Source organism: Phascolarctos cinereus, unplaced genomic scaffold, assembly GCF_003287225.1.
Source record: "Phascolarctos cinereus isolate Bilbo 61053 unplaced genomic scaffold, phaCin_HiC Scaffold_4;HRSCAF=312, whole genome shotgun sequence".
NCBI classification, from domain to species: Eukaryota; Metazoa; Chordata; class Mammalia; order Diprotodontia; family Phascolarctidae; genus Phascolarctos; species Phascolarctos cinereus.
In genome coordinates this window covers 729,062,813-729,088,456 of record NW_027555847.1, presented here as the reverse complement: position 1 = coordinate 729,088,456, position 25,644 = coordinate 729,062,813, and the positions used below count along the sequence as shown (strand labels likewise).

The window sequence follows — 25,644 nt, the reverse complement described above, 5'->3', positions numbered from 1 at the left end:
TTGGAAGTGTGGAGTGAAAGCTCCCTGCGGGCAGGCACCAGTGTCTTCTTCCTCGGTAAAATGGGCCGGGGAAGGAGACGGGAATACACAGCAGGGGCTGAATAGGGGAAGCCTCCAACGTGGGGCTGGGGAGGCAAACACAGTCATGCGCACAGGTATCCGGAGGGTCGACCCCAGGGCGGAGGGCCAGCGTAGGAGCGGTAGGGGTGGTGGAATCCTTCCCCCCCCCGCCCTCCAGCAAGGCAGCACCAGGGACTGTCTGTAGAGCCTTTAATGGAAGCTACCCTTTGGGAGGCTGCCGTGGAACATTCCCATGTGAGGAAAAAAACCTGAGGGGATGCTGTAGGGGAATCTGAGCAGAAAGAGGAATTCCTGGGACTCTACTGACACGCCTGGCCATCGGCTGGGCTCTCCCCCTCCCGGCTCTCAGACCAGTGTTCTTTCCTCTGCCCGCGCTCTCCAAACTACATTTCCCAGAAGACGTTTCGAGCGCGACTTGGGCTCCGAGGTGACGTCACGTCCGTCCCGCCAGTCTGTTCCTTTTCCTGGCCGCTTTGGCTCTGTTCACCCTCAGGTGCCGTCGGAGCCACGCGTCCCTCGGCCCTGGGCTGAGGTGAGTGAGTCCCGGAGGTGGAGGGAGGACGTAGAGCCTAGTTTCGGAGCCTTCGACAGGGTGGGGTGCTGGGGGAGAGGAAAAGGCAGAGGAGGAGCGGGGCACCTGACTACCCGCCTTCCTGCCACGCCCTCAGCCGCATCGCTTCCGCCAGCGGACTCCTTCCTTGCTCCTCCTTGGGAAGGGGGCGTGGCGAAGTATGGCAGCCAATCAGCGGCAACGCTGCTCCTTCGCTGGCCCAGGAGGCGGCACGTGCGCAGAATCTCCTGGGCTCTGACCTCGCCCCCTGCGGGCCCTCTGTCTTCGTGGTCTCCACACGTGGTTTCCACAATTGCGATTGGCCAGTGCCGACAGGGGCGTGGCCGCCCAGTCCCGCCCACTTTGGTTTGAGAAGTGCGGCCTCATGCTCTCATTGCTCTTTTCCATCCCCAGGCTCGTGGCTGAGGCCGAGGGAGGAGATGGCCCCAGGCCCCCCGCCCGCGGCTCCTGCTGCCCCCACCAGGGTGAGTGAAGAAGTGGGGCTCCCCAAGCGGGCAGGCGCTGAACAAGGGTCAAGCGCTTGCCCTGTGCCTCGGGCAGCCGTCGCTGACCTGCGAGGCTCACGGCGGGTGGCCGAGGCGTGTCAGCTGCTGCCTCAGTTTTCTACTCTGTCAGGCCCTAAAGAGATTATGTCTAAGTGCTTGACCCAGGGTCGGTGCTTAAGAAAGGCCTGTTTCCTGACCTTCCTTTGGGTGGGGAGAGGGCTTCCCTGGTCTATTCCCCCCACTGCAGAAGGGGGAGCATTCCTGGGCCTGGCTGCAGGGCTAGGTGCGGGAGGGCACCATGACCAGAGGTCTGAGCCCTGAACTCCCCAGGATTGGGGGGGGTTTGCATTTTCTCCAGGCAGCATGCCCCAACCCCCAGGAACTTGAGGTCAGCCCAGAATTCAAGGAGAATCCCAAATTTGAGAGTGGGGGGTTCTGGTCTTAGGGCCCCTTAACCCTCTTAGAACTAATTAGGGCAGCTAGGTAGTCAGTGAGAATCAGGAACACTCGTGTTCTGGAGTTCAAACCCGGCCTCAGATGCTTACTAGCTGTGTGACCCTGGGTAAGTCACTTTACCCTATTTGCCTCAGTTTCCTTATCTGTAAAATGAGCTGGAGAAGGAAATGACAAACCACTCCAGCATCTTTGCTAAGAACACCCCAAACAGGGTCATGAAGTGTCAGGACGTTGCAACAGCAACAAATTATCGAAGACCCCCCCACCCAAAGAGCTTTTGTGTGTGGGGGTTGTTACCACATTAGACGTACATCCAGCTTCTCACATTCTGCCAACTTCTGACCCCCCCCCCACCTGTTTTGTTTTGGTTTTTTGGCAGTGGATTAAGTGCCTTACCCAGGGTCACACAGCTAGTAAGTGTCTGAGGTTGCATTTGAACTCAGGTCCTCCTGGGCCTGCAGGGCCAGTGCTCTATCCACCTAGGTGCCCCCCCCAACTGGTCTTAGCACCATCCATCCTCCTAGATAGGAGGAAGCTATTTGAATTGATGTGCTTGGGAGGAGGGGGGGGGGATATTACTTATTCTCCTGCCCTCTGGGAGAATCCAGCCTGCCCAGCGACCTGGGGAATCTGGGAGACATTACAAGACCGTCCAGTGGAGCTGGCGGCCAGGGCTCTTGGAGTGTTCCTGAGGAAAATGTCCCTCCTGCCCCCAGGTGAAGCCAAGCCACCTTGAGAACCTGTCCTGGAAGCGAGGAACCTCTTCCAGGGCCAGGAAGCCAAGTGGGTCGGGCCTCTAGAATTGTGTCCATGTCCTGTAAGCCCAGAGTTGTGGGGAACAGCCACGGTTAAGAGGCATGATGTGGGCAACCTGGCAGACATAAGGGGCAGTCAGAGAGCAGGGTGACTTGGGAGGAGCAATGAGGTCGGAGCTGGATTGTGAGGAGACGTAGACAGGGCGTTCTAGGGAGTTGTAAAACCGGGTGCCACCGTGCTAAGCCCTGGGGATGCAGACCCAAGTAGAAAGACAGTGTCTGCCTTCAGGGAGCTTACCATCTAATGTGGAGAGGAATCTGGAGTGAGCATGGGGAGGAAGAGCTGGGCCTTGGGTTAGAAAACAGCAAGGTCACCTGAGGCGTAGCAGGTGCAGCAATGATGTTCTGCAGGATGGGGGGGGCGGAGAGGAACCGGTAAGTGGGGGAGGCTGGAGAATGGAGAGAAGAGGGCAGGATAGTGGGGGAATCTGGGGCACGAGCGGGGTAAAAGACATCATCTCCTCATCTGGGCCAGAGCCAGAGGAGAGAGTAAGGGCCGAGGTTGGTGGTGTGGAGATATGCGGAAGGGAAGGGATGGGGCTGATGGCACAATCTCTTGTGTGAGGTGAGGTCCTTGGCCAGGATGGATGGAGGGGACAGGGTTTGAGCCTCTGTGATGGTGAGGTGACCCACCAGGAGAGTAGATGCCAAGGATTTGTCACATTTTTCTCCCAAAAATCTTTTCATGTATGAGATAAGGAAGCAGGGCCGGACAACAAACAGCCCCTGCAAAGGTGGCTTATCCTGGGCTTAAATTATTTGATCTAATCTAGTGAGATAATGTTTGTTAGGGATAAGTACAACCTTTGAGTCTGACACTTGGGACAAAATGCTCAGCTTTATGAGGAGGAGGACGGCAATGTGTGACTGGACAGAAGATCTGAAAAAGATGGAGGCCCCTGGGGGGTGCCAGAGCGCTGGGCCTGAGTCTGGGAGACCCGAGTTCAAATATGGCCTCAGATACCAGCTCTGTGACCTTGGCCAAGTCTCTTCACTTTCATCTGTCTGTTTGCTCAACTGTAAAGTGGGGATAGTCAATCAGTAAACATTTATTAAGCTTTTACATGCGTACCAGGCGCTATGTGGAGTACTAGGCATACAAAAAGAGGCACAAGACCATCCCTGCCCTCAATGGAGCTTACAGTCTAATGGAGGAAACACTGTGCAAATGACTATCTCCCAAGTGAGCCCCAGACAGGATAAATAGTAAATAATTGAGAAAAGGCACTGGAATGAAGAGGGCTTGGGGCAGGCTTCCTGTGGAAGGTGGGGTTTAGCTGGGAACACCACCTGACACCCAGGGTTGTGAGTGTGAAACAATCCACGGGACACTTGTGAAGTGCTTTGCTAGCCTTCAGACACTGTGTAAATTCTGTCTGTTACCGTCTGGAGGTCTTAGTAGATTAGAGACCGCGTGTCAGCTAAGAGTGGCATGTGGCAGGAGCCAGCAACACCCATACTAGCTCCTCTGGCCTCCTACAAAGTGTCCAGGGCCCGGACACCACCTCCTGAGCACTGTGTGGTCCTGAGTATTGTGTCCGAGAGGATGTGGATACAGTCAAGAAGGCAGGGGAATGCTTGCGGTGGTGGAAGGACTTGAGGAGGAGCTAGAATGGAGAGAAGATGATGTGTACGGCTTTATGTCATGTCTTCGCTGGGCCTGGCACTGTGCTAAGCGAGGGCACAGACTGGTCCTTCTTTCTAGCAGATGACATTCTAATAGGGGAAGCTGGAAAGTGGGTGGGCACTGACATTCTGTAGTGTTGACTTCCAGGGAGCGGAGCTGGAGGGGAGGGAGTTTGGTCCAGAGGGGGGCCCAGGCACCAAGGGCAGCCAGAAGGTGGTGAGACTGGAGCTGAGGCAGGTTGGCCACATCTGGAAAGCCAGCAGAGCCAGGAGGGATGTTCCAGGGGGAGTCACAGAGTGGGGAAGGGCCCACAGAAGAGCTGACTTACACTGCTTTCCAGTCTGTGGAAGAGGAAAATAAGCTTGCTCTGCTTGACCCCGACAGCCAATCAGAAAGCACTTGGGAAGCACCTGCTGTGTGCCCAACACTGTGCTAAGTGCACATGGAGCAGACAAAGAAAGGCAGAAACTGGCTTCTGCCCTTGAGGAGCCAGAGGGCTGCTGGGGGAGCCAGCGTGCAAACAAGTAAGCTCTAGGCAGGATAAATGACTTTATAATCCCGAAAGGGACCAGGAAGGCTTCATACAGAAGGGGAGATGCGAAGGAAGCCAGGGAGTCTAGTCCAGGGGACCGACGGTAACAGTTCCTGGAATGGGGAGGGGGCATTTCCAGTGTCACAGGATCAAAGAACACGTGAGACAGGGGGGTGGTGGAGGAGGGTGGAAAGGAAAGGGGGAAGGTGTAAGGAGCCTGGAAGGGTGGGGGGCTAGATTGTGAAGGGCTTTGAATGCCCATTGGAACTTTCTGTTGGCTTCTGGACCTGATAGGGAGCCCCTGGAGCTGACTTGGATCTGTCCTTTAGGAAGAGGAGTCTGACACGGGAGCAGAGGATGGACTGGATGGAGCTTGTGGCAGGGCGACCACCCAGAAGGTCATGGCAGGAGTCCAGGCCTCACGTGATGAGGACGGTGGGAGCGTCAGAGGAAGGAAGGGGGGGATGGGTACGAGAGGTGTTACAAAATGAAGACTGAGAAGCCATGGTAATAGATTGGACATGGGAGTCGAGGGAGTGACATTGAGGTTTTCAACCTGGGTAAGCGGGAAGATGGCCGTGCCCTTAATCGTAATGAAGGGAAGCAAGTTTCGTTTTGGATATGTTGAGTTCAAGGTGTCTATGGGACCTCTAGTTTGAGATGTCTGGGGGGCAGGAGGAAGCTGGGAGACAGGTTTGGGCAGGAAAAGTAGATATGAGAGTCATGGCGGCCAATGAGATCCCCGAGGGAAATAGTTTAGGGGGAAAACAGAAGAGGGAGAACATCGCTGGTTAGCAGGTATGAACTAGATAAGGTCCAGCATGAGAAACAGGGAGGAGGAAAACCTGAATAAGTTAGTGCCACAGAAACGTAGAAAGCAGAGGGTGATTGATGAGTCCAAGGCTGCAGGTGGAGCAAGAAGAATGAGGACTGAATGGAGACAGCAGTGGAATGGTGGGGTCAGAGGCCACTGTGAGTTAAGAATGGGAGGATGGGACCAGGAAGCCCTTGGAGATGACCTTCTCTGGGAGTTTAGCCCCCCAGAGAGAGGAGAGATGAGGTAATAGTTGGGCTGGGTGGATCAAGTGAGGGTGTCTAGAGGGTGGGGGAGAAGACATGGGCATGTTTGTAGGCGGTAGAGGAGTCAGGAGACAAGGGGAGATTGAAAATGGCAGAGGGGGCAATTTGTTGGAGGAGAGGGGATCCCTGAGCCGGGGGAGGAGCTGGCGTGGTGAAGAGGAGGGCTGCCTCTTCCTGTGCGATGGGGAGAGGGGGAGGGGAGGGGCTGGGCAAGAGCTGTCAATGTGAGGTCAGTGTTGGGGAGGGGACTTTGGGAGCTTGGAGCAAGGATGAGAAAGATAGAGAGTCTTTGAGGGATATATGAAAGGATTGCCTTCAAGAGAAGTAAATGATGTGAAGAAAAGCTTGGTAACCGCTGGGACTGCCGAGTTTTGGAGTGGAGGCCTTCACCACACAGGGAAGCAGGCTGGACTCTTGATTATTGCCCAACCCAGGTCATATGGCCTCTTACGTTGCCCCTGGCCTTAGATTTTGCAGCTTTCTCATCTGTCAGGTGGGGTGACGTCTTCCGTTTCCTGCCTAACAGTTGGCAGTGAAGTACTTCGTCAGCCCAAGGGGGGCTGTTCATGTTCTCCATTTTGTTGCATGGATCTAGTACAAAGAACATTGGCCGGTGGGCACGCCGTACCTGTTTGTCTTGGTCCAGTGCTAATCCCGAACAACATAAGGACTAGTCCCTGTGATTTCCTGCCGATTTACTTCTCTTGCCAGGTCCAGGTGAAGGATAGGCCCTTGGTAACCACAAATGTGTTTGGTGTTTCAGGAATCGGTGACGTTCAAGGATGTGGCCGTGGCCTTTACCCTAGAGGAGTGGAGGCAGCTGGGCCCTTCCCAGAAGGACTTGTACAGGGATGTGATGCTGGAGAACTATAGGAACCTGGTGGGCTTGGGTGAGGATGGCTTTCCGCTGTGATGATGTAGATTCTGCCCAGGGGAGGGGCTTCATCTCCTCACATAGGCAATATGGCAAGGTGTCTTGAGTGCTTTTCAGCTATTCGTTGGCCTATGGAAACAAAAGATTCCTGGAGGTAGGTTGGTGGGCTGCCTGGTAGTATACCAGTCTCCCCAGCCAGGGAAGGGTCTTCATTTTGTACACTGGAACTCGGCCCTGGATGGTATTCTCCCTGAGGCCACCCCTCCCCCACTCTGTTCCCTCAGGTCCAGGATTCTGGTGTGGTGTTCCAGATAGCTGGAGACATAGTAGGCATTTACTAAGCACCCGATATGTGCCAGGCGTGTGCACTGTGTACTGGACATACCGAGAAAGGCACAGAACGCCTGCCTGGTGTCCACATTCTAGATGGGGAATCCCACAGTTTTCTTTCTGAGCCCAGATCCTCTAGGGGGGCCCAGATCTCTATGGGTCCTTGGAAACATTCTTAATGAGCTTCTTTTAGAGGCCTTTTGTCCCAATTCACTGGGTCTGCCTGGATGGCGTTTTTTTTTTTCCAGAAGAGAGAAGGAATTAAAATTGAATTCTGAAGGGGCTCTCTGTCCATAAAACCTTTCCATGTTCAATGAACAGGCCTGGCCATTTCCAAACCATATGTGATCTGCCAGTTGGAGCAAGGGGAAGCCCCTTGGATGCCAGAGGGAGACATCCCCCAGAGGCACTGTGCAGGTGAGTGAGGAGGCGTGGCCACCACCAGCTCGGTTTGCTAGTCTGTGTATCCTTTGTGGGGAAAGTCCTGTTAAAAGAATGGCCTGGCAGCCAGCCACCTTGTTGCTGCCCCTTCAGTGTGCAGTGAGTGAGCCTGTTCCTGCCCCTGCTGCTGCCAGTGCATCCATTGAAGAACAGTCTCTTCTCTCAGAAGAGGTGGCCTTGAGGGATACCTCCTTCCAGGTTTTCAAGGACATGAAGTGTTCCTTAGGAAACTGGAAGGAGGCCTTCAGTGGAGAGATGAGTCAAAAAAGAGCGGGCAGTCCCAAAGAAATCCCAGATGGTGTCCGGAGGCTGGATGTGGGACAGGGGAGGTTGGCCCTGAGAAGTCTAAAGAAGGACGGCTCATTCTCTAAGAGATGCTGACTTGGGTCTGTGTGGGCTGAAGCCCCAGGCAGGGTCAGAGAAGGTGACTTCCTGCTCAGAGGTACTAAGGCAGCAGCTTCTTGACGGTTCTGTTGTCTTCCTGGGGCATGGGTCCGACATGTAACAGAGAAGCCCATTGCTGGTAATTCACATGGGCACAAGGGATGCTGCCATGATGCACCTAGAAGGTCTTGCCAAAGTAACGTTGTCTTGGGTAGCAACTGATGACCCAAGGCTCAAGGTGTTTTCATCCACAAAAGCCTGACTTGGGAAGGAGGAATTGGTGATTAATCACTTAACCCAGCCATGTGCTAAACACTGGGAATACAATTCCAAGCAAAAATAGTCAGGAGAAAAGTGAGCAAAGCTAAAGTTCTGGGCAAGAACTGACCAATCCGAGAAGGATGGAGCCTTCTCTGGGGAGGAGGCTAAAAGTCTTGGAAAATAAGGAGAAGAGATGACGTGGTGGGTCTGGGCCCTTCCTGGCATGGAGATAGTATCTGAGAATGGGGTGGGGATTTCTGGGTTGACATGTACCGAAAGCCTGTAAGGACCTTCTCTTCCTGGTGCCTCTAACCAGAGTGGGGATGGTGAGAATCACCCACGGGTAGCCACCAAGCAGATACCAGTGAGAGACTCAATGGTCAGTGTAGCGAGGTACGTGACTGTGGACGTGTACAGACGCCCAGGAAATGTCTTCTTGCTGAGAAAGGAGGCAGTAGAGAGGTGGCCTGATATCAGCCTCACATACCAGTACCCAAATACATGAGCCTAAATAGCCAGTGAGATGAACCAACTTTGGACTCGGGGATTAAAACCCAGAAGTAGGCTTTGGATCCGAATGGGTCAATCTTAACGGCAAAGGTAAGAGGAGAGGGGCGCAGCATTGTTGGTTAAGGAGGGCTCCTTGTGAGTGAATCCAGGGACCAGGAGGGAGCATTTGGGTGAAGATAAAAGGAAGGAAAAACCAGTAGCTTTGGCATCGGAGGGGTCACTCATTGAAGCAAAGGACCTGAAAAAAGCTGATGTGGGAAGGGAGCAGCAGGGCCCAGAGACAAGCACATGAGTGTTTCATGAGTGCTAAGAACTGGAAGTACACATGACTTCTGGATAGAAAAAGGGAAACAGAAGGAGTCTGGGAAATAGGTCGGAGTATGTGACGACTTCTGGGTTTGTCTTAGTGCTGATCTTGTCCTTCACAAGATGAAGAAGCAAATGAAGGGAAGTTCTCTTTAGGATCTGATTGTTACTAGCAAGTAGATGCTGGTTGACAAATAGTATAGGTATGTTATACACACACTCATATCATCAATGTCTTGCTAAGTGTGCTGAGTCTCTTATGCTGTCCAAACAGACAGGATGGAGAGGTAGACATTAGACAGGGGTGGAAGGTTGTTCCTGGGCCAGGACACCTCAGGTATTGAGGGAGATTCCAGGATGAGCTAACAATAAAGAGGGCACAGTGTTGAAGTCCAGAAGCCCCTCTGTCTTCTTCCAGAAGGTCACCACAGGGGATCCCCCCAAGAAGAGGTCCAGAAGGGTAATGAGAGAAGGTCCAGTGGAAAGGATCACAGACAGAGCAGAGCACAGTTGATGATAGAGACAGGAGGGGATGGGACCATGAATGGAGGGAGGAATTGGCCTTGGCAAGAAAAAGGGCCACTTTTCCAACAGAGATGGGAATGAAGGAGAGACAGGCAAAATGTCATTGGGATGTCAGTAGAGAGTACCAATGGATGGCCTCCATTTTTTCTGTGAAATAAGAAGAGGAAAGGTCTTCATCTAAGAGGATGGAGACAGAGTACTAAGGGATCCTTGTGAGCAGCCATTGTGGTGAGTGGGGGAGAGAATGAATTAGGGAAGAGTAGAAGAGATTGCCTTGCCCCACTGAGGGCCCATTTAAGTTAGAGAACAAAAATTGTCCTGGTTTTGTGACTTCTCTTCCCCCTTTCTTTTTTGGCTGACCAGAACATTTGCTCTTTTTTAAGAAAAAGGAGATGGGCCAATCTCTTTGCCAGAGCAAGGGGTGACAGATGGGTCCCAGGGTTCTTCACTAGTCCTTTTGTATAAGGAAGGCCCGATGGAGGGAATCCAACGGGGTGAACTTCTGGGAGAAGATGGAAGGGCTTCAGAAGCTTTTGGGTGAAGGACCTAGGGATATTTAAGGACAATGTGACCATAATTCAAGTTTTTGAGAGGCATCTTAAGAAAACCAGAAGAAAAAAAATTCTTTTGGAGCAACAGGATTAAGGATCTCAGGAATGAACAATGGAAAAGCATTAGGAAAGCAGAAACAAGCATTTATTAGGCACCTACTGTGTGTGATTCCCCCTCCTTTTCTGTAAACAATGTACGTACTGTCAGCTTTTTCCTGGTGAAGTACTATGCTTTGATGGGCTAGCAAAAAAGAAAACAGGCATACCTGGGAGGAAGAATGGCCTTTCGCTGACCCTCCTACCAGCCTCAGGAGAAGCACTTGTGTGGATATTACCTCCTCCGATCCTCACAACAGCCCCTGAGGCAGGTGCTTTTGTTACTGCTGTTTTACAGGGTTCATACAGTGTCTGAGGATTTGAATTCAGGTCTTCCTGACTCCAGGGCCCCCAGCTGCCTCTGAAATTCATACACTTATGGGCTTTGAGACCGTGGACAAGTCACATAAGCCCCTTTGCCTCAGTGCCTCCTGTGTAAAATGAGCTGGAGAAAGAAATAGCGAACCCCTCTAGTATCCTTGCCAAAAGAACCCCCAAATGGGGTCATGAAGAATCAGACGCAACTGAAATGACGTTTTCAAAGCCTTGTGCGGTGTGTTTGGGGTACAGATAGAGAAGAGGGCCAAACTCTGCTGGGGGAGACGGTACATAAAGGAGGGGCCAGCATTGGAACAAAGGAAGGGCCAGATGGTCCTTGGGTAGACCAGCAAGACAAAAGGTAGCACAGCTGTTGTGTCATGTTCATGGATGTTGTCTTACTCCTGATGGTGCCAAGGACTCTGGGAGCAGAAGCTTTTTTCCTGTGCCTTCAGGGACTGGGTCCTGTAGAAGTCAGGGCTGCCCCACCTGCAGATACAGCTGCAACCAGGATTGCTCCCTGGACAGCGATTTCAGGGATGGGGCTGGAAAGAGGGCTGGTGGTTTGGCAGCAGTGCTGTTTCTGGGACTTTGGGGCCAGGGTCCTAGAGAGGAGGTGGTCTGGCCTGCCTGGTGCCTGACAGTGCCAGGTCTCTCCCTCCCAGGATGCTTTGCTCACTTCTACACATTCAGAAATAGTGTCTGCAGACTATAGGCTCATAAACTTAACTTGGATTTTTGAGAAGATTCTAGAATGGGCACTAATAAGGTGGCCAGTGAGCATATATAGCTAGGGGAGTGGTTCAGTTGAACTGGGACATCTGGCATTGTCTGTGCCAAGCAGCTGGCAGTGCTCGTGATTCTTTACGTGTAGCTCCTGCGGATCCCATGTGACTTCTACTCTTAGATTTCCTCTGATAAAGTGTGCTGCTTTTGCTAAAGGGAAGTCTAGTGAGGTAGAGAGCCTTTGAGCCCAGGAGTCTGCTCCCAGTTTTGCTGCTTGGCAGTGCCACCTTGACAAGAACTCCAACCCCCCTCCCCCCCATTTAGAAAGAGCATCATGGACTTGGTCATCTCATGAGGCTGGTAGGAGGGTCAGTGAAAGGCCATTCTTCCTCCTAGTTATGCCTGTTTTCTTTTTTGCTAGCCCGTCAAAGCATAGTATGTTACTAGGAAAAAGTTGACAGTATGTGCATTGTTTACAGAAAAAGAGGGAAAATCACAAAACTTTATGTGAGAAAAGCTAGTGGATGGCCCTAGGCTAGTTTTAATGTGATTTTCCCTTCTTTTCTATAAATAATGTAAGGCAGATACTAAACAGTGCCATTGCAGCTCAAAAAGAGACTTGAACTTGTTAAGTAAGGAACTTGGGAACCAGAAAACATGAGAGAAAGGGGCAAGGAGCCAGGCAGTCATCAGGAAATATCTGCAGTTGTCATGGGAGTTAATGAAATGGACAGAAAACAAATAATTTCCTTGTTTCCCTCAAGCTGGTGTTTGTGATATTGTGCATTTCTTTCAGATTGGGAAGTGATAGTTGAAGCCAGGGAGCCCACTCCAAAGCTTGACACTACTTTGAAAGGATTCTGGGAGGAAAGAGTGCCGCGGCATCGCCAGCCCCATGTTACCAAGCTGGGAGAAGCCTTAGAATGTGATGCCATGTCAGAGGGAAAGCAGAACAACAAGGATCAGTCGTCTAGGCAAGTAAAAATCACCCCTGAGGAGACTGTCAGTACTGTAAGACTCTACAACAGTTGCAAGTAGGGTGGGAGCTCACTTCTTGGGCCAGTCCTTTTTCTACCAAAGAGATTAGTCATCAGAAAGTCTCCCTAGATGTGCTACTTAGAGAAAATACTTCCAAGTTTATTTAGACTGAGTAAAGATATCTTCACAAATTAGATATTTTCTAATTGTAATTGGGTTGGGAAATCATTGTTAGAGTTTAGACTTTATTTTAGTGTCATACTGGAGAAAGTGTATGGATATAGTAAGTAAAGGGAAAAGCTTTAACTATAACTTACTCATTACTTCCCATCACAGATTTCATGCTGGAATGAAACTTCATAAATGTAACAAATGTGGGAAGGCCTTCTGCTGGCGCAAAGGACTTAATGTACATCAGAAAATTCATAGTGGGGAGAAACCCTATACATGCAATGAATGTGGGAAGGCCTTTCTTCTCAACACACACCTTATTCAACATCAGAGAATTCATAGTGGAGAGAAACCTTTCATATGTAATGAATGTGGGAAGGCCTTCAGGCTTAATGCGCACCTTACTCTACATCAGAGAATTCATAGTGGAGAGAAACCTTATGAATGTAATGAATGTGGAAAGGCATTCTCTCAGAGTTCACAACTTAATCGACATCAAAGCATTCATACTGGAGAGAAAGCTTATAAATGTAATGAATGTGGAAAGGCTTTTAGCCGGAGCACAGGACTTACTAAACATAAGAGAATTCACACTGGAGAGAAACCTTACAAATGTAATGAATGTGAGAAGGCCTTCCGTCGGAATGAACAGCTTATTCGCCACCAGAGAATTCACACTGGAGAGAAACCTTATAAATGTAAAGAATGTGGGAAAGCCTTTCGTCAGAGTTCACAATTTAGTCAGCATAAAAAAATTCATATTGGAGAGAAGCCTTATGAATGTAATGAATGCGGGAAGCTCTTTTTAGAGAAGAAACAACTTACTCGACATCAGAAAATTCATACTGGAGAAAAACCGTATAAGTGTAGTGTATGTGGGAAGGCCTTCCTAGAGAGGAAACAGCTTACCCAACATCAGAGAGTTCACACTGGAGAGAAACCTTATGAATGTCAGGAATGTGGGAAAACCTTCCGCCAGAGCTCACAGTTTAGTCAACATAAAAAAATTCATGCAGTAGGGAAGCCTTATGAATGTAATGAATGTGGGAAGGCCTTCCTAGAGAGGAAACAACTTAGTCGGCATCAGAGAGTTCACACTGGAGAAAAACCTTATATATGTAATCAGTGTGGGAAGGCCTTCAGCTCTAAGTCATACCTTACTGTACACCAGACAATTCATACTGGAGAGAAATCTTATGAATGTAGTAAGTGTGGGAAGGTCTTCTTTCTGAAGATGTACCTTACTCAGCATCAGAGAATTCATGTTGGAGTGAAGCCTTATCAATGTAGTGAATGTGGAAAGACCTTCCTAGACAGGAAACCGCTTAGTCACCACCAGAGGATTCATACAGGAGGAATTACCACCTTATTGTAGCAAATGTGGGAAGACCTTCGTAGAGTGGAAGCAGCTTACTCAACATCAGAGACTTCATAAGTGTAGAGAAACCTTATGAATGTTCTAAATATGGGAAGGTCTGCCTAGAGAGGAAACAGCTTAGTCAATACTTGAGAATTCATAAGTGGAGGGAAACTTTTATGAATATAAGAAGGCCTATCATAAGGGCTCCCAATTTAGTGAATATAAAAATAATTCATGCTTATGAGAAACTTTACGAATGTGGAAAGGCCTTCCTAGAGCAAACATCAGAAAACTCATTGTGGCAAGAAACCTTGTGAATATAACGAATGTGAGATGACTATGAGAGCAAAGAGTTTGATCAGTATCAGATAATTAATACCAAAGAAAAACTATAGAATGGCGTTCTAACAGTGTAGGTCTCATTCAACATTAGATAAATTGTAACTTCTTGAATTGCAAAGCTTTATGAAGATAACAAATGTGAGAAGGATTCCAGCCAGTGCACACAACTGAAATTTAGGCAGTTCAATTAAAGGGGAATTCTAAAGACCTGGTTGGCACACTATGCCCTGGGACCCTGGCTGTTCTTATTGGCCTAGGAAACTTTATCTTACAGTGTAAAAACCTTTCTTGGCTCTGGGGTGGGCCAGATTTGGCCCTTGGGTTGAAGTTTGCCAACCCTTTCTGTAGATGAAGCAAATATCTGCCTAGTTTGCTACAGAGACTTCCCTAAGGCTGCTAATCTGGTTTTAATTACCAGATTTAATTTAAGAGTAACAAAAGTAACAATAGCAGGTATCTCTACATAGCACCTAACTTATTTGATCTTCACAACAACCTTAGGAGGTAGGTGCTAATGCCCTTGTTTTACAGTTGAGGAAACTGAAGCAAATGGGTTAACTGACTTGCCCAAGGTCACATAGCTAATAAGTTCTGAGGTAGGATTTGAACTCAGATCTTCCTCACTGCCGGCTCTTTATATACTGTACCACCTAGGTTTGGCTAGAGTCATGGGAGACTACAGCTTTTGAAGGATTGAAATTGAGGATCATCCAGGGGACAGTGGAGAAGCTTATGATAGACATGAGTAGGTTGTATCCTATTACAAATTATGGGGAAGTGGTTTAAAGGATGTCCTTATTGTATGACCAGGAAAAAAGGAGGGACTGATCAGATAGAGAGCAAGGAATAATCAATAGATAACCTGTTCATTAGTGTTAACTATACAAGTCTAGCCCAGTGAGTGGATCCTTTGTGACTAATTTAGGAGGACATGATCAAGAGGTGTACATGAATAGACCAACACTTTAAAAATAGCATTGGCTATTCCTCCCCCTATTTGCATATCTTGCAAATATGGCCATTCTTAGCACTTAAATGGATTTGTGATCTTATTGAGATATTTTCTCCTGTGAAAGAGAAGCTTATTCATCCTGTAACTCTTGCCCTTAACCTCCTCTAAGTTCACCACAAGGGTCCATCCAATGTGTTGGGATCCTTTTTTGCTTTTATTGATGTTACAAGGATACTGGTGGAGCATGTAGACTGTCACAGGCCATATTTTTTTCATGTGTATTTTTATGATGTCCTTTAGGTTCTCTTTAAATTTTAATGCAGTCTGATTAAATTGCTTAATTTCCAATTTTTAATCTGTGCTTCAAAGGCCTTTTTTTGAATGTAATTTTTGTTGCGTTGTGGTCCTAAAAAGGTACATGTAATATTTCTGATTTTCTTAATTTGTGAGGTTTTTATGCCCTAATACATGGTCAGTTTTTGTGAAGGTGCAATACATAGCTGAGAAATAGATATGCTCTTTTCTTTTCCCATTCGACATTCTCCAGAGGTCTATTATGTCTAACTCTTATAAAATTGTATTAATCGCCTTTATTTTATGTTTAGATTTATCTAGGTCTGAGAGGGGTAAATTAAGGTCCCCACTAACATAGTTTACTATTTCCTCCTGTAACTCATTTAACTTTTCCTTCAAGAATTTGGATGTTATGCCATCTGGTGCATATTGAAATATGGTCAATATTGAAATCAATTCATTTTCTATGGTATCTTTTAACAAAGTATGGTTTCTCTGATTATCTCTTTTAGTTAGGTATATTTTTGCATTTGCTTTGTCTGAGATCATGATTGCTACCCCTGCCTTTTTTTACTTCAGCTGAAGCATAATAGATTCAGCTCCAGCCCCTTATTTTACTGTGAATCTTTCTGTTTCAAGTGTGTCTCTTGTTAACAACATATATTTGCGTGCCTCTTTTACGTTAGATAATTTGCCTCAATCTTCCTCTCCTTTCCCCCTCCTCTCAGTGCACCTCTCTTTCTCATCCTTCCATTCTTTTGACATAATCACAACATAAACTCACACCATGCCCTCTAAGTATGCTCCTTCTAACTGTGCAATGATGATAAAGTTCTTAGGGGATTACAATGCATCATCTTCTCTTATGGGAATGTAAACAGTCTAACTTTGTTAAGTCCTATGTGATTTGACTCATGTTTACCTTTTTGTGCTTCTCTTGAGAATGTTTGAATGTCAGAATTTCTATTTAGCTCCAGTCTTTTCATCAAGAATGCTTGAAAGCTTTCTCTTTCATTAAATATGCATTTTCTGTCCCAGAACATTATATTCAGTTTTGTTGGGTGCGCTATTTTTTGTTGTAATTATAGCTGTTTTGCCTCCTGGAATATCATATTCTAAGCCCTCTAATCCTTTAGTGTGGTAGCTGCTAAATCTTGTGTGTCCTGACTGTGGTTCCAAGGTATTTGGATTGTTTCCGGTTGCTTTCAGTATTTTCTCCTTGATCTGGAAGCTCTGGATTTTGACTGTAATATTTTTGGAAGTTTTCATTTTGGGATCTCTTTCAGGGGTGATCAGTGGATTTCTAAAATTTCTATTTTGCCCTCTGGTTCTGAGATTTTGGGGCAGTTTTCCTCTAAAATTTCATGGAATATGATGTCCAGGCCCCCTTTTTTTTTTAAATCATGGCTTTCAAGTAGTCCAATAATTCTTAAATTATCTCTCCTCTGTTTTCCAGGTGAGTTTTACCTGTAAGATATTTCACATTTCTTCTCTATTTTTTTTAGCCTTTTGACTTTATTTTATTGTTTCTTGATGTCTTATGGAGTCATTACCTTTTATTTGACTAGTTCTAATTTTTAAGGCATTATTTTCTACAGTGAGATTTTGTACCTCTTTTCTTATTTAGCCAGTTGTGATTTGTGTGTTATTTTCTTCAGTAATTTTTGTGCATCTTTTAACAAGCTGTTATTTCTCTTTTCATAATTTTCTTCCACAGGTCTCATTTCTTTTCTCAATTTTTCTTTGCTGTTATTTGATTTTTAAAATCACTTTTTAACTACTTTTGCCCCTTTTCTGTAGGTCTTCTAGGAATTCTCGTTGGACTTATATCTAATCCGCATTTTTCTTTGAGGCTTTGCTTGTATTTGTTTTCAAGTCATTTTTCTTCTAAGTTTGTGTCTTGAGTTTTCCATTCACCTTTCCAATCACTTGTTTGTTTACTCATTTTTATAGCCTATTTCCTGACTGGATTTTATGTTAGAAACAAATTTAGGGTTAGAGTGAGAATTAGAAATGAATTTATCTGTTCCCTCTTGGGATGGTGGTGAGATCTGGCCCAAGTTTCTGTCTTTTATATCCTACTACTTTTCAGTGCAGGCCTGTAAGTTTTCAGTTCTTCCAAGTAGTACATGATTCTGGTAGAGGTCTGGCCACTGCCTTCCTGGTCTGCAGAATTAGGATCAAAGTTGGGAAGCCTAACCTTATTCAGGTAGGGTCTTTGTTTCCCTGCAGCCATGCCTGCTCTTCTCTCTACCCTGGTACAGTGATCTGAACCTGGGTAACGGGGGCAGCCAGGCTGCCAGATGGCCCCGTCCCTGCTCCCAGAGGCTCTCTATGATCTGGCAGTCAGTGCCCTCGCCCTTGACACAGCACTGCTCCTGTTGCTGCTGCCACCATAGCCCCCCCCCCTTGGTGCTGCTTGCAGTGCACGGTTCTCCCAGCCAGCCCCCACCCACGTCTGCAGGCCTCTCTTTCTGCCTTCCTAAGCTCTTCTTAGCTTTCTTGCTCAGAATTGGGTTTGGTGTGTTCCTGGATTTGCTGCAGAGGGGTGTGTGGGTAGAGCTGGGCAGAAGCGCTGGCTTCATTCTGCCCTCTTGGCTTCGCCTCCTCAATGTGCAGCACACCGCTGTGTCCTTCTGAATGTCCTACCTGAGTGATGAGCCTTACTGGTTTTTGAGTGGTTGCAGTGTTTTATGGGCCACAAGCCTGCAACTCCTATGAAATGCTGTTGCTTAAAAAAAGTCGGGCCTTTGTCGTAGGGAGAAGTTTGAGGTTATTAGAAGAACATGGCAATTTCCCAAAGGCATTTGTTCATTTGCAGTGTCTGTCAAAGGTGTATCTACTGCTGGACAATCCGCCCATTATCTATATTGGTTTGGAATGGAAATATTACTTCAAAGATGGACAAAACTCAGAGGAATTTCTCAATATGAAGCCAAAGTTTTTCAGAAAAAATGATATACATTGTATTAACTAAGTAAGATTGAACGCACATAGGTGTGTAGTTCTTGATGGCTGTACTAGGAGCTATTGGATTAGAATCTGGATTATAATTAATCGATTAGGAATGACACCAAAAGGTAAAAAAGCCACTAAAATACCAGCCACACTGGCTAATAAAAGGGTATTTAACAAAAATGACAAACATCCTTCTTAAGGCCTTTTCATGGTCCTACAGTCATAGAAGGCACGTTGGTGACTGAATTCACCAGCAATCTGACACCTTCAAGCACAGTCAGTAGCCACGGCGTAGGGGTGGTGATCCTGAATCGTTTAAAGTGCAAGGCGCTAGAGTTGATGAGTGAACTCATAACATGGCTCGTAACTTTTCATTAGAGAAACCTTGAATCTCAGAGCGTGGCCTGTCCCATGGGAGTGCATCAACTTAGAAACAATCGTTATGAAAAGGGGGGACCTTGAGGCTGTCCACTTCTCCCAGACTCAGCAGCAGATTCATTTGTGTTGGGTCAGAGGCCTGTGGGTTGTTCTGTTGTCCCAGCCAGTTATCCCTTTGGGGCCTTTGTTTATCCAGACTGCGGCTGAGGCTGGTTCTGTCCTGGAGATGGCTTGTTCAGTCTCCTTTACCTGTCCTAGAAGATAAACACTTGTACAAAGGGTGTAAAGCCGTACCAGTTAGGTGGGTGCCCATTGGAGCACTTTGGGTATTCAGAAAACACGAACGCTCTCAAGGAAAGGGTCAAATGACTAGTTCTTAACGTAGATAGCACTTCGTGCTGTTTGCCGTTCTTCTCTTTCCCGGGGTTCATGAGTACTGAAGCTGTTGGGGATATAATGTGAAAAGGCTGCGGTGAAGGGGCTTCGGGGTGGCGCAGTAGGTAGAGCATCGGCCCTGGAGTCAGGAGGACCCAGGTTCAAATCCGGCCTCAGATACGTAACACTTACTAGCAGTGTGACTCTGGGCAGGTCACTTAACCCTAATTGCCTCACCAAAAAAAAAAAAAACGCAAGTTCTGGTGAAGCAGTATCATTGTCACTATGCTACCAATGTTAGAGCTGAAAGTGCTGTGTTTGAAGGTGTGGGTGACAGAATACCACACAGAAGCAGCTTCCAGGCCATCACCGCTCCTTTAGGAGCGATATAAAGAACGGTAAGGTCAGTGGAGTGGTTCTGCTGCGACCCATTTGTCTATCAGAACACGTCCAGGTGAGGTGGGATGGCCTGGCCCCTTCCTCTGAGCTTAGGATTCTCCCTACGAGAGGGTTGGTGGGGCAGTGGGGGTGGCCCTGACAACAGCCCCCAAGACCTTCGTTACTGCTCATTTCAAGGGTGGAGCCCCAGCTAATCTCTCCACTGCTTCCCCTTCATTGTGGACCTAGGCCAGCTCGGCATAACGTTAATGGTGACACGGACAGAGGTCTTCTCTTCTGGTCCAGTTAGGGATAGAAACGGTTGAAGGTGCAGCCCATAGGCAGAGGAGGTGTTGGTAACTAGGGGAGCCTGATCTCAGTCATCTTGTGTGATTTTTACCTTTGGTGTTTTAGTTTCTACAAAACTCGAGGAGAGTCTAGCCATGAGCAGAAAGGCACTGCTTGGAGCTAAGCCTAGCATTTTGTCCCTGAAACTGTAGCATTCTCTGGTGTGACACATTCATGGTCCGCAAAGAGGTGGGGTGCATGGTCACTCTGCCCCTCTCTGCGGGGCCATACCTAGGTCCAGGATTAAAGGCTGCCCACGTAGCACAGGGCCCGAGGTCCCATTCAGCAGGGCTCCAGAGCTGTCCTCTTTAGGAGGTCAGGGCTGGAGGCTGGCACCTCCTGGACTGAGGCAGGCTTTCCCACTGCCTGGGGGTGCTCTTGGCCCTCAGAGGCATCCAGCTGTTTCAGGCCAGTTTTGGCACCAATCTGGGGGGCACATTGTCAGGATGCGTGTCACCGTGGGGAGTGACCCGATAATGGGGAGACAGGGGGTCTGGCAGCCACTGGAGCTGACTTCGGAGCCCCTGCTGACAAACCTACCATACGGGATAATGGTCACCTAACCAACAGAAGCTCGGCTTCCCCTTCTTGTGGCCTGCGCCCTGGGCTCTGCCATCTGTCCTGGATTCCCGGTGGGTCTCCCATGGTTTCCACGGTGACCCGCAGGCGTGCTTGACCACCAGGCTCGCATCTCAAGCCCAATGTCCTAGACATTTTTTTGGCTAGGCAATGGGGTTAAGTGACTTGCCCAGGGCACACAGAACTAGTAAGCGTTATGTATCTGAGGCTGCATTTGAACTTCGGGTCCTCCTGACTCCAGGGCCAGTGCTCTCTCCACTGCGCCACCTAGCTGGCCGTTCTACAATCATTTTAAACTGCTGTACCTAAAACCGAACTCTGTGTTCTGGCTCCACGCGCTTCCCTTAAGGGGGCGGGGCCAGCTCTGGCGGGAGGGTGACGTCATGGGGAGGGGGAAGGGAGGTCCGGAGCAGACCCTGAGGGGCTCATCCCGCTCTCTCGGCAGCCCGGGGTAGCAGACTGGGAGGACAGAGAACCAGGGAAGTCTCAGAGGCTGGCCAATGAGGACGGATGGCTCGGGTCCTTTTGGGCCTCCAGACCCTAGCGATGGGGCGCCCGCAGCGCAAGCGCATCAACCATTCCCTGGCACTACTATTCCCAGAAGGCTTTACCCTTGATTCGATCCCGTGACTTCCGCTTCCTTCCATTTCTCCGGAAGTCGGCAGTTTGTCGCAGGGCTTCTGGAGTCCAAGGAAAGCAGAGCGGGCAGAGAGCGAGGGTTCGGGCTGGGCGTCTGGCCACGCCTCTCCCAGAGGCCTGGTGCACGCATGCGCAAGGTCCCCAGTCCCGTCACCTCCCCTGCCGCCACCGCCTCCAGGCCGCCGTCCGGGATGCCCACTCTCTTCCTGGCCACAGCCCGGGCTGGAGCCCCAGAAGATGCTCCTCGGGGTTCAAGCACTGCAGCCTCTCAGGTGGGCCCGGGACCCGGGGCTTGGAAGGGTTGAGGGAGGAACGTACGGACTGGGAAACTGAGGCAGCACCGGAAGAGAAGTTTCCCGGGCTGAGAGCTCAGCCACGAACTTGTAGAAGGGTCCTTCCCGGAGGTTCCTCCCCATGTGACAGGTGGGGAAACGGAGGCAGCCCAGACAACAAGAGGGTGGAGCCTGAGATCCGAGTAAGGCCGGGGAGCACGTGGGCTGGAGGGGGCCGAGGGTGGGGAAGAGCACCAAGTCTGGCTTCCGGTGTGGGGGCTCCAGGGTTGGGGGGGGGTTAGTGCAAAGGGGGCGGGGCCCGGGGGTGACCCTGCTTTTGCCCTTTGGCCCAATCCTGATGGCCCCCTCCCCCACTCCCACGATGCGGGGGTTGGGGGATTGCAGGGTCAGAGGTTGGTGCAAAGGGGGCCGTGACCCCGGCAGTGACACAGCCTTGCCCCTGTCCCCCAGCAGAAGCTGGTCTGGACTGGCCCGCAGGGCGCCCGCACTGCCCGCGGCCCTGGTCAGCGGTGCTGGGAAGGACTCTGACACTGTCTGGGGGGGTGACCTGGGGGTTGTGAGCTGGCTGTGCGCTCCCGTGGGCCGAGCTTGGGCTCTGGGTGCGAGGCAGTGCCCCGGGCTAGGAGTGAAGGAACCCCGGCTCACTGCCCTCCCCCCACTTCCAAAGTGTTGCCTCATCTGTAAAATGGGCGCAAGGAGCCTTTGAGCTTGCTGCCTGCCTCAGGCGCCTGGGCGGGAAGGACTTTTTTGGCCAGAAGGTGATGCGGAAAGTGGATCTGGAGGAGAATGCGCCTGACCTCCACTTTGTCCAGTTTACTGTCTTATATTTCTTTGCCTTGTGTGTTATCTCCTCCTGCACCCCCCCTTGCCCCATCACTTCAGGATTCCTAAAGACTTTAAATAGTCCAGAAACTCACCCCCTTCTCTTTAGCATCTTTTAAGATCTGTAGTGGTGATGGGGAGATCTGGACCCCTGAAAGGAAAAGCCCTGAACTTTGTGGGAACGTTCAGGGGCTTTTTCTTCCAGGGGTCCAGATCCCCCCAACTGCAACGTTGATTTGTTACCAGACCAAGAAAATACCCTTTCCTTTGGTCTAGCGTGAATGGCCATGCTAAGGAGCCTGCTCTGCCTTTTGTAATAACTTAAGCATCCTCCTTTTATAAATCAATGTGCCTTTTCTGCCCCCAGCCCCATCTTGCCCCAAACTGTTCTGTCTGAAGCATCTTGGTAGCTGAGGCATTCATTGGGAGGCACAGGTGTCCATCCCTGACTGATGGGGAGCGCATAAACTGCAGCAAACCTGCCTGCCCTCTCCTGTGCAGTGACCAGCAGGGTGTCACTGGATAGAAGAGAAGGTAAGGGGAGTGAAGTGTAAGAAGATTGGAAAGGCAGGAGGGGGCCAGGTTATTGAAAGGCTTTGAATGCCAAGCAGAGCATTTTGTGTTTGTTCCTGGAGGCAATAGGGAGCCACTGGAGTTTACTGAGTAGGGAGAGTGATGCGGTCAGACCTGCACTTTGGGAAAATCAGTTTGGAGGCTGAATGGTGGATAGATTGGAGGCGCAAAAGCCTTGAGACAGGTAGATGCCTTCAAAAGTTATTGCCATAGTCCAGGCATGAAATGATGAGGGTCTGCAACAGGGTAGGGGCAGCATCAGAGGAGAGAAGGAGGTGGGTTGGGGAAATGCGACAGAGGTGAAATGGACCAGAGATGCAACGGGCCAGAGGTGAAATCCATCGGAGATGCTGTAGAGATGAAGTGGATCAAAGATGTAGCAGAGGTCCATTGGAAAGGCCTTGAGGCCATGTTGTGTAGGGGGAGGTGAGGGAGTGAAGAATCTAGGATGACTGAGGTTGGGAGCCTCAGGGATTGGGAAGGTGGTGGTGCCCTCTACAGTAATGAGAAAGGTAGGAGGGGGGAGGGCTAAGTCAGTCAGGAAACATTTCTTAAGCACCTCCTATGTGCTGAGCAGTGTGTCAAGCCCTTTGTAACCTTGGGGTTATGAAGAAAGGCAAAAGACAGTCATTGCCATCAGGAGCTCACAACAGCTTGGGGGTAAAGTGAATTCAGTTTTCGATGTATTGAGTTCAAGACGTCTAACAGTACATTCACTTTGAGATATCTAATAGTCAGTTGGAGATGCGAGTCTAGTGCTTAAGAAAGAGGTAAGGGCTGGATAAGTAGATCCGAGAGTCATGCGTGATGATAAATAAATCTGTAGGAGCTGACGAGGTCACTAAACACAGTAGTTTAGAGAGAGAAGAGAAAGGGCCCAGGACAGAGGCTTGTGGCAGTGTTCTGACCCACATGAAGATCTGGACAAAGAAGGAGCAGTCAGGTAGCAGGAGAAGCAGGAGGGAGGGGTGACAGATAGTCACCGGGGAGACGAGGCTGTTCTCTCCCCTTTAGCTGTCCTACCAGCTTCCTCCTCTTACCAGGGCAGTAGAAATTGTGGTCCATTGTGAGTGCGAGTGTCTTTGGTTTTGCAGGCCTCCGTGACGTTCCAGGATGTGGCTGTGGACTTCACCTGGGAGGAGTGGGGGCGGCTCGCCCCTCCTCAGAAGGAGCTGTACCGGGATGTGATGCTGGAGAACTACCAGAACCTGGTGTGCCTGGGTGAGGAGGGCCACCCCTGGGACCAGGATACACGCTGGGGAGGGTATCAAGTGTTGGGCGGGTCTTGGGTGCCCTCGGACGCGAGAGATCCTTGGGACCCAGAGACGGGACACTGATGCTTCCTGACCCCAGGTGCGCCTGGAGCCTGGCAGCCTGATTACGTCAGCCTCCACTCTCTGCCCCATCAGGTCCAAGAACCTCCCCTCTCAGCAGGAAGTGGGTCCCGTGAAGCCATTTTCTCTCTGACCTCTTATCCATTTTGGAAAGGCTGTCACTCAGTGGTCTTTTCTCCTGCCCTTGGGGTCTTCCTGGTGTGCCCCCCTGCTCCTCCAGAGACAGGAGCTAGGATTGACCCCGAGGTGGGAGGCTTTCTGTCCTGAGCCTTTCCCTGTGTCCAATGGACAGGACTGGCTGCGTCCACACCAGAGGTGATTGTCCAGCTGGAACGAGGGGAGGCGCCGTGGAAGCCTAAGGGAGGCGGTCTTGGAATCCATCCTCCAGGTGAGTGATTCGGCCCAGGCGGGAACTTTAGTTTTGGGACCTTCAGGGTGTTGGGACATGTCTCCAGGCTTAAGGAAAGGGGTGCCCCAGGAAGGATAGATGTTCTCTTTCCCCTGTCTTCAAGGCTGAGTACCTGTAGCCATTCTCTCACGTCCCCTTCCTCATCTGCAGATAAATCACATGCTCATCCTGGATGTCTGCTTCCATGCTGCATTCCCATGTTTTTTCTCGACCAGCTTGTGGTCAGTGTGGCCCTTTATGGCTGTCTTTGTTCCGGGCTCTTCCCATAAGCCTTCCCATCCTCCTTTGCATTCTCCAGAGGGTGTGACCAGAGCGCCTGCAGGCCCCCAACCCCACACCCAGTAGGGCACAGGATGAGGGAGTCAGTGGGGATGGTAGCCCCTTGGGGGCTGGCCTTTTCTCCCCAGTGGATTATTATTAAAGGCCATGAATTTCCAATTCATCCATCCCTCTCTCTTCCTTAGCCTCGCACATCTTTACTTTTCTTTATGTAATTGAAATCCATTTCAGTAATTTTATTCTTTCTTTGGTGGCAACGGGAACGTCACAGGTGCGCAGACAGTGTTCTTTCATCTGGGCTTGCAAAGGCATCATCTGCTCCACTTGCTTTAAGTGACTTAGCTGCCGATTCACCTGGATGAGGCCGTCTGAATCTTCTGAACAGAAGCAGCAGGAAGGGAGGCTTTCTCTAACTTAGGCCTCCTTCTTTCCAAGTTGTAGAGAAGAGTTAGTAGTCGCTCAGGTGGATAAGAGGCTTCCAAACCTCAAGCAGAAAAACATCTTGCCGTTTTTGGAAGAGAACGATTTCTTTTCTTTTCCTTCACTCTCTAGAGGTGAGAGTGGTAGAAGTGCCATATTTGTGCGAAAATTTCACCAAGTGAAATCCCAGGGGATTGTAACCCCTCAAACCCACCTGGACCTTTTTTCATTTAGAAAAACATTCCAACCTCCACCTTTCCTCTTCTCACCCTGTCTCTTTGCATTCCCTGCAGAGATGGTCAGTAAATGTTTCTTAAGCACCTACTGTGTGCCAGGCACCGGGCCAAGCGCTGGGTATACAAGAAGAGGTCCCTGCCCTCAAGGAGTGCTTAGCTTGACATTTTTGGCAGAAAAGTCCCCTTTCCTCCCTGATCTTAACACTCATCTCCCACTTAAGTTTGGCCACAGGGTCAGTTGAAGTCCCCGTTTGTTGCGTCAGAATTGGCTGTTTTACTCTTTGGGATTTGTAGAAGGTCCCATGCAGGGGCCCGGATTGTTGGCCTTCGAGATCACCAGAGCTTGGCCAGGGCGGTGTTAGACCAGCCCTTCCTGGGACTTGTTTCCAGTTTGCTGGAAGCCTGAGAGGGCTTTTTCTTTGGATCTCATGGATTAGAACCACTGACCACTCCACGGCAGAATTCTGTCATTATTGGGCCAGGAAATACAGAGGGTCTGTTCAGGAAGATTGATTACTCAGGTCGGAATTGAGGCTTATGTCTGCTCTCTATTGTCA

General features: G+C 49.5%; 1 protein-coding gene across 1 annotated transcript in view; it reads left to right on the top strand.

Moving 5' to 3' along the window:
• Positions 1–527: 527 nt before the first annotated feature.
• Positions 528–25,644, top strand: part of LOC110201746 (uncharacterized) — a 57,355-nt gene continuing 32,238 nt past the window's right edge. The window contains exons 1-6 of the mRNA XM_078151879.1: positions 528–613; positions 1,046–1,116; positions 6,411–6,537; positions 7,173–7,268; positions 11,766–11,943; positions 12,284–13,337. Coding sequence (XP_078008005.1) covers positions 1,072–1,116; positions 6,411–6,537; positions 7,173–7,268; positions 11,766–11,943; positions 12,284–13,337 — 1,500 coding nt within the window. The 5' untranslated portion in view covers positions 528–613; positions 1,046–1,071. The remainder of the gene's footprint in view (positions 614–1,045; positions 1,117–6,410; positions 6,538–7,172; positions 7,269–11,765; positions 11,944–12,283; positions 13,338–25,644) is intronic.